The sequence below is a fragment of the Cavia porcellus genome, unplaced genomic scaffold, assembly GCF_034190915.1.
Source record: "Cavia porcellus strain 051 isolate PalLab524CR breed Dunkin Hartley unplaced genomic scaffold, mCavPor4.1 scaffold_9, whole genome shotgun sequence".
In the NCBI taxonomy this organism is placed as follows: Eukaryota; Metazoa; Chordata; class Mammalia; order Rodentia; family Caviidae; genus Cavia; species Cavia porcellus.
In genome coordinates, this window is record NW_026947492.1 from 67,738,592 (window position 1) to 67,755,271 (window position 16,680).

A 16,680-nucleotide genomic window follows, 5' to 3' on the forward strand; every position below is an offset into this window, starting at 1 on the left:
AAACTGTATTAAAACTTCTAATAAGTACAAGTTTTGATAACTGGCATTTAGAAACATTTTCGTAATTATTGTTACTCTTCTGCATACTTTCCTCATACTCACTATATCATTACCTTGTTATAATTCATAAGTAGTTGAATATTGTCTTGGCTAGTATTTTCTGAACTAAGACTTTTGACAATTTGCCACAGAGTAGTTTAAAACAAAAGTAGCTCAATTCTTGTACAGTGCAGTGATAGAAATTGTTTGATGTGGAAAATAAGGTTGAGTTGTCCATAAGTTTAATTTTGCAGTTCTAGCTGAACAAGCGTTAGTCATCTGGAACATAGTCTGCATGTGAAAAGTCACAGAAAGGAGAGTACTAAGGCAGATCTTGCTATCTGGCTTCATAATGTTTCTAGTTTCATCACAGCTGGTTCATTCATAAGTGGCATTCACATTGTTAAGATATCCGTATTACACCAAATATCCTAAAGCTTTAATAAAATCTCAATTAAAATTCTAATAGCAAATTTCAAAGAAACAGCAGTGACATATAGCTAAAAAGGTTCTTAAATATTTTAAATGACCACCAACCACAAACTGGAAGCATCATACCTCCTGATTTCAAACTACATTACAAGGTTATAGTGATAAAATAAAATAATACTGGCAAAAATAAATCTGAACCACTTTAACAGAATAGCAATCCCAGAATTGTCAAATAAATTTTGACACAGTCATCAAAAAGACATTAGAAAGAAAGGTCACAATAGAACCATAGATAAATGAAATTATATCAAATTTAAAATCTTCAGAAATTTGACAATCAACAAAGTGAAAATTCTGAGTATTGAAACAACATAGGATAAAAAGTTAGTTTATGAATTATGTAAGAAATTCACACAACTCAGTAGGAAACAAGACCCATTTAAATTATAAATCTCTGATATGTTACAACATGGGGAAACCTTGAACTTTCAGGTTAATGAACTAAGCCACAACTTAAAGATAAAAATTCCTTATTTCTATGTAATAACTGGGATAACGAAATCTGTATGAGACAATATAGAAATAAAGGAACTTGAGAACAGGTGCAAAGAGTGAATTATGATTTAGTGCTTACTGGTTCTGTTTCAGGAAATGAAAAATGCATTGACTGAATTTTACACTTAAAACTAACAAAAGTGACATATGTTTTTTGTACGCTTACAATAATATTATATTTGAAAATTGGGGGAACATAACTAAAAGCAATATTTAATTCTCTAAAAATGAATAAACTTAAATATATTAAAATGATTTCATTTAAAATAGCACTAAAATTTTATGGTATAAATGTCACTAAAGATCAGATATTTTAGTCCAAAACTTCCCTAAAAACTTCAATAAATAATTTAATGTGATGACCATTATTAAATATATTTAAAAGATCTACAAAAGTGGAAAACATCCATAATTATGGAAGATAATTATGATTAAGATGGCAATGCATTCCAAGTTGATAGGCCAAACTCACACGCAAATCTCTCTGTACACAACCAGGTTGTTTTAAACAAATGTAAATTAATTGTCATTTTGGTTTTTTTTTTTTTTTCTTTTGGTTTTTGTTTTTGTTTTTTGTTTGTTTGTTTGTTTGTTTTTAGCTCTTTAGCGGAGAATAGAGGCGCCTAGCAGTGATTAACAGCCCTTGTTAGCTTGTTTTAGCACAGCTTTTGTAGTTTGTAGAGGACAACAATGGTTAACATATCAATTAGGTGAGATTTTTGTAATTTTTTACAGAGGAGAGTGTTGTTTAACATATCAATTAGGTCACTTAACATATCAGTTAGGGAAAAAGGGTAAAACAAACACATTTAGTAAGCCACTTTACAGGTTTGCTATAATACACATATAATGAAGCTATTTTCTTAGAGTACAACGTTCCCCATTGATTGACTCATTAGCATCTGTTTATAACCTTGCATGTGTCTTTAAAATCAGGCTCGTTTCACATGCCCAGTCTGGCCATAGCCAAAACACTTGATAGATTGTTCTTTTTTGGATTGTAAATTATTCCATGTAGTTACCATAGTTTTAGCAAAAAGTTGCATCTTTCTAGTTTCAGAAGTTAAATCCTTACATTGTTTAATAAAATTGTCTATGGTTCCGGTATCTTTTATTGGGAGCAAAGCCTTTTTACATTTTTCATTTGCGTTTTCAAAGGCCAGCAACCTTAAAAGATGTTGTTGCAAATCCTTGCCAACAACAGTCTTTTCAATTACATTTTGGAGGCGTGCAATGAATTTAACATAAGGCTCATTGGCCTTTTGTAGAACTTTAGCCCAAGACACATAAGATGATCCTTGAGGCCGTATTTTATCCCAGGCCTCCAGAGCAATATTTTGTAAGTGATTATGAATTTCAATAGGAGCTGCGGCTTGATGATCAACATTTTTATAAAAGCCTGTGCCAGAAAGCATAGGATATGTAATAAGCCTAACGTTAGGATTTTGATCTAACACATTAAGTCGTGCCTTTTCAGTACATCCTTCCGTAAACCACATATGCCACTGTAAATATTCTGGTTCTCTCAAAAGAGTTTTAGCCAATGTTTTCCAGTCATGAGGAGCAAAATTTCTATAATGATCTGACACCGCTAATAACATCTCTCTAGTATAATGGCTTGAGGGCCATAGAGTGTCACAGCCTTTTTTAATTTTGCTAAATCATCTATATTAAGTCCTTCCCATCTAGGGGGAAGTGCCACTCCATCCGCATGTTGTGGCCTAATAATAGGGAAAGCAAAGACAGACTTTAACGATATACCATACATAGAGAGTGAATGCTTAAGAATTTTTAAGAAAGGCGAAGAAGAAGATTGTCCCATTTCCCCATAATAAAAAATATACATTCACCTCTCCTGAGTGACCGTCGGGGTCCCTGTTTGGGGCGCCACTTGTCACGAGTGTCTAGTGCACTCGGGACCCCGGGAAGAGGCACACACCAAATCAGGACACGGGGGATGCAGAGCAGAGAAAACAGCAATTGCAACTGCATGCTGTGCTTTATTTTTAGGTTCTTATATAGTGAACCGGATCAACTCACAGTGCACAGATGATTATCTTGAAATAGCACACTTTGTGACAAGCTTTGTGACAAACTACAATGTTTATCTAAACTATATAAGTTAAGCAAACAAGCAAAATCAGGTCTTCTTGCCCCACTAACCCAGGAGGAACACCATTAACCCAAGAATGTTTTTAATTATGTTTGTTCTTTCTAGGCACCTGAGGGTCGGCCACTTCCATCTAGCTCTGTAAACACAGCTAGTCACACATCATGAGACAAGAGGGAAGAACATTTTCTTCTCTTGGGCTGGCTTTCCTACCCAGTCTCTGTTCCCATGCCGGGGCTGATGTTATCACAGACTATGAGGGGCCAGGCTCCTTAGGCGACACCACAGATGAAGATGGTAGATATAATAGAGCACAAACAATGCTATAAAATACTGAAAATGAGATACATGTAAATGTAAACTTTTGGAGATTGTATGATCCAAAAAGGGAAAAATACAACTCTGTGAGTGGAAGAAAGTATTTGTAAGTCAAATACCACATAGGGTAACTGTATTTAATCTATTCAGCAGCAAAACAAAGCTTCCCTAACATTCTGCAAAATAAATCATATTTTAGTTTATAAAGCAACAAATACAAAACGTCAAAAATTACTGTTATCAGATCATAACTGAATGAAAAAATGGGAAAAAAACCAATGAAACTCTACAAACACATGACTAAAAAAATTAATTTTGGAGAATCAGTAGGTCATTGAAAAATCAGATAAAAATTTAATATATTCTTATAATCTAGTGAAAATGAAAACAAAAGCAAAACAGAAATTCTGGTATATATCAAAGGCAGTAGTAAGAGGAAAGATTATCACTATGAGGGCCTACATCAATGAAAATAATACATATCACAATAAATGACCTAATCATATTTTTCAGGACTGTCGAAAAACAAGAACCAATTGAAACCAAACCTCAAATAAAGAAACAATAAAGAACAGAGTTGAAACTAATGAAATAGAGAATAAAAGAATAATGCACAATGAATAAGACAAAGTTTGTTCTCTGAAAACATAAACAATAATTGATAAAACTGTAGTGAAACAAATCAAATAAAGATGTACTATTCAAACCAAGAAGGTACAATTCAAGATAAAAAGAAACATTACAATGATTAACATTGACGTTCTGAGGATTACTGGAGACCAATCAGAGAATCTAGGAGAAATGGAAATTCTAGACACACATGAAGCACCAACATCAAACTGAGAAGATATATAAAACCCACTAATAAGCAATAGGATAAAGGAAGTTATAAAAGTTTCCCAACTAGAAGAATTCTAGGACCAGATGAGCTCCAGTTAGAGTTTTATTACATCTTTCAAAGACTGCAATGCTCCTCAAACTATTTCATAAAATAGGAAAAGACTCATGTGTAACATAAGGTGCCAAATACAAAAAGAAATTAGAAAAGAGAAAAATTGGGGCTGGGAATTTAGCTCAGTGGCATAAGCACCTGCCTTGCAGGCAGGCAGTCGTGAGTTCGATCCCCGGTACCAGAACAAAGAAAAAAAAAAAAAAAAAAAAAAAAAAGAAAAGTTGAATAACAACACTAAAATAGGGTCCATATAAACTTTGTTACATACAAAATGTGCATTTTGAGATTGCAGTTTGGTGATTCTCAGTCACAATTCTGCTAAAAACTTGCTTACTGTGTTTAGTAAATATAGGCAAGGATGAGATTTTTAGAAATGTTATTGCAATTCATTATAATGTGAACATATTGTCTTATAGTTATCATCTTTGAAGGTGCTGTGAAATATACACACTAATAGAATGATTAGCTTTTTGAGCAATTTAGAAACATAACTTCAGTGTTTTATAGACAAAGCAGTCTCCTTTTATATTCGGCGATTTAGTAGACAAAATACAAGGAAGGTACACAACTGCTTCTTCTGATTATTTCACAAAATGGTTTTTTGTTTCTTCAGAAGTTCACTAAGGAAAAAATAGGTAAACATTATATAAGATTTAATTAGCTTTAAAGCTCATGAAGCCTACAAGAAGTAACTGGTAGAAAATGTAAGGTTGATGAAATGGTATTTAATGACAGTTTGTGTCTCCGTTTAATTCAAGTAAGATAATCAGATACGGGACACACAGTGAACCAGAGAGAGAGAGAGAGAGAGAGAGAGAGAGAGAGAGAGAGAGAGAGAGAGAGAGAGAGAGACAGAGAGAGAGAGAAAGAGAGAGACAGAGAGAGAAAGAGAGAGAGAGAGAGAGAGAGAGAGAGAGAGAGAGAGAGAGAGAGGAACAAGAGAGATAGGGAGAAAAAAGAGAAGCAAAGAGGGGAAAATTTAACCCATATTTTATCACATTACATATGAATTTTAATATTTAATGGGTACTTAGAGAATTAAGAATTTATAATAGGGGGCTGGGAATTTACCTCAGCAGCATAAGCGCTTGCCTTAAAAGTAGGCAGTCATGAGTTCGATCCCCGGTACCGGTAAAAATGAAAAAGACAAAAAAATAAAGAAAGAAAGAAAGAAAGAAAGAAAGAAAGAAAGAAAGAAAGAAAGAAAAGAATTTATAATAATGAAAATATAAACATTCTTCCACGCTTCTATTAGTCTTGTTGTAAAAAAAAAAAAAAAACAAAAAAACAAAAAAACAAAAAACAGAATATATTGAACTAGTAATAACTAGAAAAAGCATAGATATTTGACTGATATTTTATAAAATAGATCTGATCCTAGGGGGAAAATATCAGTAAATATAAAATAAAAATTAAATGATATTTTAATAGAAGTTATCTGCTTTGAAAAAAGTAACTAAAATTTCATATGAAAATTTGATAATAAATACTTGCAATTTTATTAATGAAATTTTATCTATCCTGTGGATTATATATATATATATATATATATATATATATATGTGTGTGTGTGTGTGTGTGTGTATGTATATATATTTGCACACAAAGTAATTAAGATAGATACACAAGTAAATGCTAGTACTTCACTAAAAAGAAAGTTTTGTGCCTATACTATTTGATCAATTTTCTACGCCTATATTTTGTAATATGAGTAACTAGTTTGAAGATAGCAATATGCAATGCATTAATCATTGATACTCTCCTACAATAGTATTTTGAAATTTTGTACCTTTTCTTTTTATGGAACTGGGAATGGAACTGTACCAATTTAGTTGCATTTAAAAAAGTAATAACCTCAAAATTATTATACTACCATTCTGCGTAACTAGAATTTCAAGGTATGTTATTAAGGAACGTCATTCAATTTAGCCCTTGCAAATGACCTTGCTTACTCCTCTCGCATCTGTTTGGTTTTCACTCCAGACGATATGATTAAGCAGGGTGGAACTAGGAGGTAAAGGTTGGACAGGAGAATGTGCACATATGGAGCAACATTGAAGCCAAATTTGTGTATGAAGGATGTGAAAAATGTGAGGATGTAAAACTGAAGAAACACAAAGATATGGGCTGTGCAAGTGTTCAGTGTTTTAAAGCGTGCCTCCTTCTGGGGCAATTTAAAGACAGCCTGGAAGATAAAGGCATAGGACAAGAAAATGAAGATTACATCAAATCCAAGGACTGAGAAGGCCACAAAGAGTCCATAAGCTTTGTTGTTCTGAAGTTTTTGGCAGCCAGCTTCACCACAGCCACGTGCTCGCAGTAGGAATGAGCTATGAGTATGGTCTATAATGCTGTAGGCACAGTTTAAATAGAAGTGGACACATGATGATGATAACAGATGCCCTGACAGTCACTGTGATAATGCTGATTAGCACCTTTCTAGTGAGAATAGCAGAATGCCTCAAGGGCTCACAAGTAGCAACATATTGATCAAAGGCCCTGGCCAGGAGGAGGCCCAACTCCATGCACTGGAAAGTGTGAGTAAAATACATCTGGATAAGGCAGGAGTCCAAGTGAATAACTTGGGAATCTACTGTCACCATGTCCATATAAAGAGCACACAGGATGTAACTGATCGAGCTTACTTTAAACACTGGATTCTAGAAGAAAGCACAATGGTCACTGTAATCTACATGAATTTCCACAAAGTATATTAGTTTGGATTATTATCAACAAAATACATACAATTCTTAGCATTTATCATAAAATTCATTGAGGGCTGAATAGGAGTTAACCTTTAGAATCTCCATGAAACTGTTTTATTCTAGGTTTTATAATGCTAAATTTTTAAGTGAATGTATGGAAACTTTATTTCTTGCCTTAAGGCCTATATTCATTAATTATGGGAGCTGAGATTCCAAGCCATGTATTCTTTCTGAAGTTTACTCATTCAGCCATTTAGCCATTTTTCTGCAACTCATATTTCTTTCTCTAGAACTTTGTATTTTTTGGTATTTATAAAGCAGTATGTTTTATTATTAATTAGAACCAGTACAAAACAGTATTTGTGTTTTGTAACAGACTGATGTTTGAATACATAATCTATATCAACCAGATTTCTCTAATGTGTAGTCCATGAAATATTTGAATTTAAATTTTTCTTTTTCTTTTCTTTCTTTCTTTTTTTTTTTTTTTTTTTTTGCATGGAATTGAATTTTTGACCTCATACTTATCAGGCAGGTACTGTGCCTTTGAGCTATGATCATGGCTAGAACTTTAACTTTTTAATTGGGTTTATTAAGTTTGACATTTTTATGGTTGGAGCAGGTGAGAGATAACAGTTAAGGTTTGAAAATTTTGATCAAGCAAAAAGAAGCTAAATAAATATCAGAAAGAAAGAAGGAAGGGAAGAAGAAAGGGAGATAGGAAAAGACAGAATGAAGGAGAGGGAGGGATGAAACAAAGGAAGAAAGAGAAGAAGAGAAAGAGACAAAAAGAGAGCAATAGAGAGAGACAGAGAGCAACAAGAGAATGACAGAAACAAAGACAGAGACAGAAATTAGAGCGGAAGAAAATCGAGCATTACTATAGTGTAAGAATCATCCCAGATTCTTTGTCACTTGCACTTCTACACGGGCCCAAGAAAAGGAAACTAATTGTAGAGTTTTCTTGAAGTTAGACACTGGAGGCCAGCATTCCTCATTAATCCAGTGCACAATTAGCACAAGGTTGGAAATCAATGTAAAGAATTAGGGCATTTACTTTTGTCACCAACGACCTTGCTCTCCGTATTTGTGAAGCATAAGATCAGTGCCTGTGACCATCTGTTCCCCAGGGAGCACCTCTGTGAGTAAACCCCAGGGGCAGTGTTGTATTGCACACCTCCCACTTAAGACAGAGGAGGTGAAAGTGGAAATTTTTTGAAGAGGTACACAAGGTGCCAGTCTAGTGCTAGGTAGTCTTGGCTCTAGGACAGTCTTAAGTCACTTATATTGTGGCCATTTAATCGAGGATTAAAGTGAAGGAGCGATAAGGACAAGAAAAGAGAAGAAAGGAAAGCTAAATAGACATGGACAGCACGGTGAGTCAAGGTAGCAGTTTACTCAGACTCAGGTGTGTACTACAGTAACTTTTAGTCAATTATATTCTTAAATACATGGATAAGTGCAGCATGTGTGTGTGTGCGTGTGTGTGTGTGTGTGTGAATACCTTTGTAATGTTGAATTGTTTTTGTCAAAGTATTTACTTGTCATCCAGTTCCCTTTGCTCATTTCACTAGAATGTATGTATATATACATATATACATATGCATAGTTATGCTAATTAAATATATATGCATGTGTATATGTAACATTAATTAACATAAAATTACATGTACTTACTGGATAAAGTTTGGCATGTCAACATATGTAATATGTCTATAATGGTTATATCAGGCCAATGAAATTATCCATCACATCTCCTCGAATGCTGATTCTTTCTTTGTGTTGGCTCCATTCAAATTATAGACAGTAGCTATTTTGAAATATGCACTTAATTGCTATCAATAATAATGGACGCAGTAACAGAAGCACAGACCGACTGTGCTGTCCATCAAGGAAGTTAGTCCTTCCACCCATCCTCATGCAGGAGCTTTAGGCCCCCTTCACTAATATGTCATCTCTCTGCCTCTGTTACACACTAGTCATAGCTTAAATTTCATCCAGACTCCCCTGCCTTTTCTTAAATGTCATCAAATCACATCTTTCATGCAGAACTTTAACTCTTAGTATTCTTCTTTTTTCAAGTTCACTCTCAAGATGAGTGTTTTATAACACAGCCTTCCCCGAACACAGTGATACTAGGTACCAGATTGAGAATCCTTAAATTCCCTAATTTTTGTTGTAATCACAAACACATCTTTAAAAAAAATTACGAATTTTCTAACTGAAGCATTTAAGCAATATTTTATCTAAATATCATTTCATAAAGCTCTTTATCTCTTATTTTGAAAAGAATACATATAGTGCAATAACAATATAGAAAGTGTGTATAATAATTCAGCAATTATTTCACAAAAATTTCTTGTTTTATGCTGCCCTTCTAATATATTGCCCATATTCACATATAATTCTGAATTAAAACTGTGTATTGCATTATTTAATGGTATTTATGAAAAAGTCATTTTTTAAGTTAGTGAAGTTTATAAAATAGTGTCGGCTTCGAAGAAACGAAATTTCCATTTTCACAGCACCTGTCTTGCATCCAAAGTCTAGATGTCATTCTTTATCACAATCACAAAATAAATTTTCAATCAATTATATGAAGAAAAAATTTCCTCATCTAATCTTGCCTCTGAATTACCGATTCTGAGAATGTATGACTACCACAATATATTACCTCTTCTGATGTTATTAATTTATTTTTTGCTTGCCTTCATCCCATACCATCATAATTTAGTCAACTAAAAAGACTTTGGTCACTTTACTTACTCTTCTTGCTATGAAAGGGTCAAAATTAAGTTTTGAAAGATCATTTCATAGTTTCCCACAGCAGTTAAAAATTCAAAGAAATCTTTAGTTTGTAAAATGGAGAATAACTAGGATTCTAAGAATTTCTGAACATCTATAGCCTACAAAGGAAAAGGTAAATTTTGCTGAATTCAACACTATTGAACTTTTTCATATATTTTCCATTCTAAGATTATGTAATTTCAGGAGAAAATCCTGAGGAAAACTATATTGGCCAACTGTTATTTTTATATTTGCTATATACAAGTCATGATATTTTAATGTATTACATTTGAGAGCTACAACTGACTACATTTTTTTAAGTAAGTAGAGACTAAAAGATAGTGAAGCAAGTTTTTCCCACGTGTAACTCTTGGGTAAACACTGCAAACACCGAGCTCTTCCTAGCATAGCTCAGAATGTGACAAATGGGAATCTGCTTGAGGGTTAAATAGAGGAGCTCTACTTAACATTCAGGATTAGGAGCTATTGAACTCTGCTTTGCTTCATTGTCCATGGTTGTATTATTTAACATATTTCAATTAATAATTGTTCATGTACGCTATAGGTTCAAATTGATTAAATTGTTGAATCAAGTTAACTCAGTTGCTTTGTAGATGTGTGTTATTTACTCTTTTCTACTTAAAGATCCAGAATCACCAGGTCAGGACTGAGAACATGCATTTTCTGCACACTGTCTCATCTATTATGTAAAGTCTGAGTTTGAAACCCTCAGGTAGGATGCTACTCTCCCAAGCTTTCTTCTAAGAACAGTGTGGTGACACTGAGCTTATTTCATGGCAGGTTTGCAGAGTAGCTCAGTTGTGTCTATCAAAGCCTGGTAGTTTATTCCAAACATGCAATGCTCCAAACACTGCAATGAGAAGGGCTTGTTTCACTTCTGATCCCCAAGTTCCAACTACAGAGCTAAGCAAACATTGGCTGGAAAATATGAAAAAAGGGCAAGGATATAAATTATTGGAGATTAACAACAATTTTTCCAGGGTGTTTAGGACCTGACAGAAACACACGAACTGGAGTGCAAGCACAGATGCGGAACACACAATAGAAGCAACACAGTGAAAGAAAAGCATATTTCAATGTGATCTGGAAAATGTAGTTAGTATTCCTTTTTTTATGTGAACTTTTCTATACCCATACTCAAATTTCTACTGTCTTGAATCCTTTTCTGCAAGCTGACTTTAATACATCATACCCTAATGATATTTCCATGTTTTTGTCATTACTATATTTGAATAAATTTGTTCAGGGCTTAGAAATCAACACAACAGGTTATAACACACATGAATATTGAATTTCTCTTCCTCATTGTGGTACACATTAAATAAGCTAGTGAGTGGCTTTGTAATTCAACTAACCTTGGTCTATCTTTGTAATAATTAAAAAAGAAACTATCTTTACAGCATATTATATATGCAAGTTTTCTGGTACCATTCAGTTTTAATAAAAATTAGAAAAAAGTTAAAAAATGAATTAAGTTCCAAAATTATCTGACACTATGCCACTACCAAAATCTACATATGCCATTTATCTCCTCAGTTTTTCTATTAAAATATCTATGCCTTGTACAATTTGCCATTAGGAAACAATAAACTAATTAATGTTTTTCTGAAGATAATACATAAAAGCTTTTCATTAATTACATCTGATGCTTTTCAAAGTTAGCTGGCATGAGACTATTCCCAAATACTTTTATAAATGTCACATCAAAAGTTTCTGAGGATCATATATATTTGCAAAATGACCAGTTAAACTTACTTTAGTATGTGGTTGTTCAATGTATATATTTTAAGTGAGACAACAGATTTAAAAATGAAAATATGTGAGAAATTTTAAATTCTACTTGGTCATGAGTGTGCACATATTGGAGCAATGTAAGGGCATGCAGCTCATTATCTTCCCATAATGCATGGTGCTTCATGGGCTACATTTTACAATATTCTTCATGAGTGTCTTAACATGAGCAAAAGGACTAAATGGCATTTTCAAAGTATACACTAAACAAAAAATTCTAAGCTAAATAAATTTTATGAAAATAATAAAAATAAAAAGCTGATTTAACACTTAAGAAAGAATAATTCATTCACTCAAAATTACTTAAAAATATATAGACATATTGAAGGTAATATGAAAATCACATGAAAGATACAAAAAACTGGGCATGGGTCCACATCAAATTGAAAAAACTATTCACAAAGCAAAAGAGTGAAAGAAGGGAAAAGGCATCCTATATGACAAGAAAAATTGAGAAGGAATTATTTATTTGAGAAGCAGTAACTTCTAAAGTATATAGTGATTTCTTATAATCTATAGTAAAAGAAAACTCTAATATTTAGGTTTAAAATGGGCCAAAACAATTACTATATAAGATACACATAAAGCCAATGGGTATATGAAATATCCCATTATATTACTATTTATCAGGAAAATGCCAGTGATCTCAAATACATCAAACTTTTGGAGGACTGTTTTTAATAAATTATAACAATGGGATTCAAAATGTGAAGAAAGGGAAATCCCTGTGTCCTAATGGTCAGAATGAATGTGGCATAGCAAATTATGAAAAATTGTAAGGTGTTCTCATATGATCCAGCAATTCTGTTTGTAGGTGTTTATCTAAAAACACTGAAAACACGATTGTTAGAGAATACATAATTGAAATCCTAGCAATCTTTCAGGACCATTAAAGATATTCAAGATGTATCAACAATCTGAAAGTTCACCAGCAGGTGAACTGATGAAACATGACATATGCGTGCATTGGCACATTTTTCAACACTATAAAGGAAGAGAATTGTCCAGTGTGTAACAATGTGAGTGAATCTTTACTATGTTGTAAAAAAGCAGTCCCAGAAAGACAAATGGAATGTGATACTGCTTTTATAAGGTGTCTAAAGTAGACTAACAGATCCAAAAATAGAATGATCATTGTCAATGGCTTGAGAGAAGGAAATGAGAAATTAAAAATCAATGTGAACAGTTTCAGCAAGGAAAGGTGAATAAATCCTAAGGATCTAATGTGAAATACTGTGACAACACATAGCAACAGCATGATATTGTACACTTCACTTCTTTTCAGGGGATAAATCTCTGTTAGGCGTACTTACATATCCCATCCATGTGAATAACCAAGAATAATTAATATTCTTTTTTTTTTTGTCTTTTTATCGGTACCAGGGAACAAACTCATGACTGCCTGTTTGCAAGGCAGGCGCTAATGCTGCTGAGCTAAATCCCCAGCCCATAATTAATATTCTTGACAAAAGATGTTCAATTTTTAAAAAGTTTATAATTTAAAAAGTGCATAATATTTATGATTCTTAATTACGGAATTAAGTTAAAATATATGTATATAATTGTATACCTGTATTAAAAATTTTTGATTAAAAGAAGCTTAAGAATGTGTATATGTAAATATAATACATTTAAGAATCTATGTATTTATGTATCTATCTACTAACTTTATCAGTCTATGGAGAGACATATTAAATAGAAATATCTGAAGATTTAAAAGGAGACAAGAATGAAAGGTAAAGTATTAAATTAAAATTTTACAATCCTGCAAAATAAAAGAATTGAAATATTGCTTGTTCTGTATTCATATTTTAGGAAACAAGATGAAAATGTGTTGAATGTTTAAAAGGATATGTTTGCACATATTTCAGTGTGATAAAAAGTGCAAGTTTAGCATATCTGTTAAAGGCTACAAGGACACAGGAAAGTAGGTTCATATGTAGATGGTCTTCCTGAGAGAGATTTCACTCCTGTAATTTTATAACTGTTATTCAGAAACCAGAAGTCTGAAAGAAAAATGAATGTGGAAGTTCTACACTGTGTTTTGTGGAGACAGAGTGATTGAAGAATATGGGACAGTAGTCAGTAGAAAACAAAGATGTAGAGGGGAAGAAATTAAAGCTCATAAAGAATAAATTATTTTGGCCAAAAAGTGTGCAGCAGGTTATAGAATTGACAGGAGCTTATAACAGATGTGAAAGCAAAAAGACTTGAGAGGGTTGGAAAAAACGCAATGAGTGCTTTGAGAGAAACTTAGAACTCAGTTATTTAAAACTAGAACAGGAGTATCTGCTGACTTCAAAAGTAAAAACCTGTGATAAAAATGCAGAAGAGGAGTAACCCTGAACAAAATTTGAAGCCAGTTAGTATTTTACAGTCATATATTTTGTTAGGAAATATGTAATAATACAACATTGATTATGAATATATATTATTTTCCACATTTGTAAATGCAGGATGACAATGATTAGCATAATTGTTTTGAACTTTAATATGCTTTACAATCTTCCACTACTTTCACATAAACTTAAGCCATATATACTTAGCACCACATAATATACTTAACACCACATATAATTTCTTCTTCTAATAGCCCAGAGTTGATCTGGAATTCAAAATTTCTAGTGGTACCATGAAACATTTTATTATAATTGCATCTTTTTGTTCTATGCTGTTTTCAATTCATAACTATAAAAACTAATATTAATATTATGTATAATGTGTAAATTTTATACAAAAATATTATATGTTATCTATGATATAGAATCTACTGAAAAAGGAATATGTCATTAATGACTAAGAGACATATCCAAAAGTGCTTGAAACTTTTCATGTGATTGTGTGTAAATTCTGCTTCCAAGGTGGTTCAGTTCAGTATGAGATTATTGCCTAATGCAAAGCAAAATATATGTATTAGTATCCTATCAAGATCTTGTTTGTGATTTTTAAAACATTGAACCCATATACAACTTGTTTAATAAAGTTAACTGTGATTCTTCTCTGCATAACACATAATATCTTTCATCTGATATTCTATTGGTTGGTGTTAAAATTTGATTAACCTATGTTAATACCTAAAAAAAGTGAAAAATCTAATTAGTTTTTTTGAAGTAAAACAATAGCTTTCTTAAAAGTCATACAATTATGTTCTGATGGGCTTGGTTATTAGAAATGAAAAAAGTATGTTTTCATATAATTTTGTAGGAAATCAACTGTGTTGCAAAAGAAGAGCTGAAGACTCTTAATAAATGAGATTTGGGTCTGTTATCTCTCTAGCTATCCAACAGACATAGAAGAATGGTGCTTTCTAATAACACACAGTTCCATCCCTACATGTTTCTTCTCCTGGGAATTCCTGGCCTTGAAGAACTGAATATGTGGATTGGATTTCCATTTTGTGTTGTGTATTTGACTGCCCTTCTGGGAAATATTGCCATTATTTTTGTGATTCACACTGAACCCAGCCTCCATCAGCCCATGTTCTATTTCCTGGCCACTTTGTCTTCTATTGACTTGGGTCTGTCCACTTCCACTGTCCCCAAGATGCTTGGCATCTTCTGGTTCAAATCTAGAACAATCTCCTTTGAGGGTTGCCTCACCCAGATGTTCTTTATCCACTTGTGCACTGGCATGGAATCAGCTGCACTTGTGGCCATGGCCTATGATCGCTATGTGGCCATTTGTAACCCTCTGCACTACACATTGGTCCTGACAAACAAGGTGGTGTCAGCCATAGCTTTGATCATCCTCCTGAGACCCTTAGCCATCGCAGTTCCATTTGTGGTGCTCATTCTGAGACTGCCCTTCTGTGGACATCAAATCATTCCCCACACATACTGTGAGCACATGGGTATTGCCCGCCTGTCTTGTGCCAGCATCAAGGTCAACATCATCTATGGCTTATGTGCCATTTCAGTGCTGGTATTTGATATCATAGCAATCATTCTCTCCTATGTCCAGATCCTACGTGCTGTATTTCGCCTACCTTCTAGAGATGCCCGGTTAAAGGCACTCAGCACCTGTGGCTCCCATGTGTGTGTCATGCTCTCCTTCTACACGCCAGCATTTTTCTCCTTTATGACCCATCGATTTGGCCAAAATGTTCCTCAATACATCCATATTCTTCTTGCCAACTTTTACGTTGTCATCCCACCTGCTCTCAACCCTGTTATTTATGGGGTCAGAACTAAACAGATTAGAGAGACTGTAATTAAAGTGTTCAAGAATAAATTATGAAATACAGGTTGCAGAGATTGCAAAGCCAACACAGAACAAACTGTGTCTTACTCCTTACTCCCCAAACTGCAATATTGTTTTACCTGGGGAAGAAGGCATCCTGTGTGTGGTTTCGTAAATGTTTTACATTTATAATATTGAGAAAAGTAATGCAAATAAAAAAATACATATTGAATGCAAGTACAGTTCCAACTACAAAACATATATAACAATTAGTTGATAACTAAAATAGGATGACATAGAAAAGCACATGAAGTTAATGATTGACAGCACAATGATAATGGAAAGCATTAATAGCATACATTTTACAGCCAGTTACCGTTTCGATAACTGCATTAAATTGCTCAGTTCTTACATTTACAGTCAGTAATATGCACTACTCAGCTGCCCATCAAATTGCTGAGGAAACTAAGGCAATGATACGGTGTGGAATGGAGGGGACAGCCATCAGGTAACAGGTGAAAAATGAGGAGAAGACATTATAACACTTCATTTTGAAGAGACATATGCTTTATTCAGGCCCATGCTGATTCATAAACAGCATATAACCCCCCTCCTTTTTTTTTTACCAGAGAAAAATATTTCTTCAAATTAATAGGTGTAAATTTTAAGAAAACTGTCGAGACATGACCTGAATTTCTTGTTTATTTATTTGCAATTTATTTTACGATAGCATCTTGCCATGTGGATTGGCTTAAAGTCTCAAAGAAAAAGCAAAAATAATAAAGGAAAAA

General features: G+C 33.3%; 1 protein-coding gene and 1 pseudogene across 1 annotated transcript; one reads left to right on the forward strand and one right to left on the reverse strand.

Annotated features, from left to right (window-relative positions):
• Window positions 1-6,354: 6,354 nt before the first annotated feature.
• On the reverse strand, window positions 6,355-7,009 carry LOC111755524 (olfactory receptor 52A5-like; annotated as a pseudogene).
• Window positions 7,010-15,007: 7,998 nt separating this feature from the next.
• LOC134477577 (olfactory receptor 52E1-like) lies at window positions 15,008-15,946 on the forward strand. Its single transcript, XM_063255676.1, has one exon. The coding sequence runs from the start codon at window positions 15,008-15,010 to the stop codon at window positions 15,944-15,946; it is 939 nt and encodes a 312-aa protein (XP_063111746.1).
• Window positions 15,947-16,680: the final 734 nt, after the last annotated feature.

What these genes read in the sequence shown, in the direction of transcription:
- LOC134477577 (XM_063255676.1), top strand. Translation starts at nt 15,008, where the DNA reads ATGGTGCTTTCTAATAACACACAGTTCCATCCCTACATGTTTCTTCTC.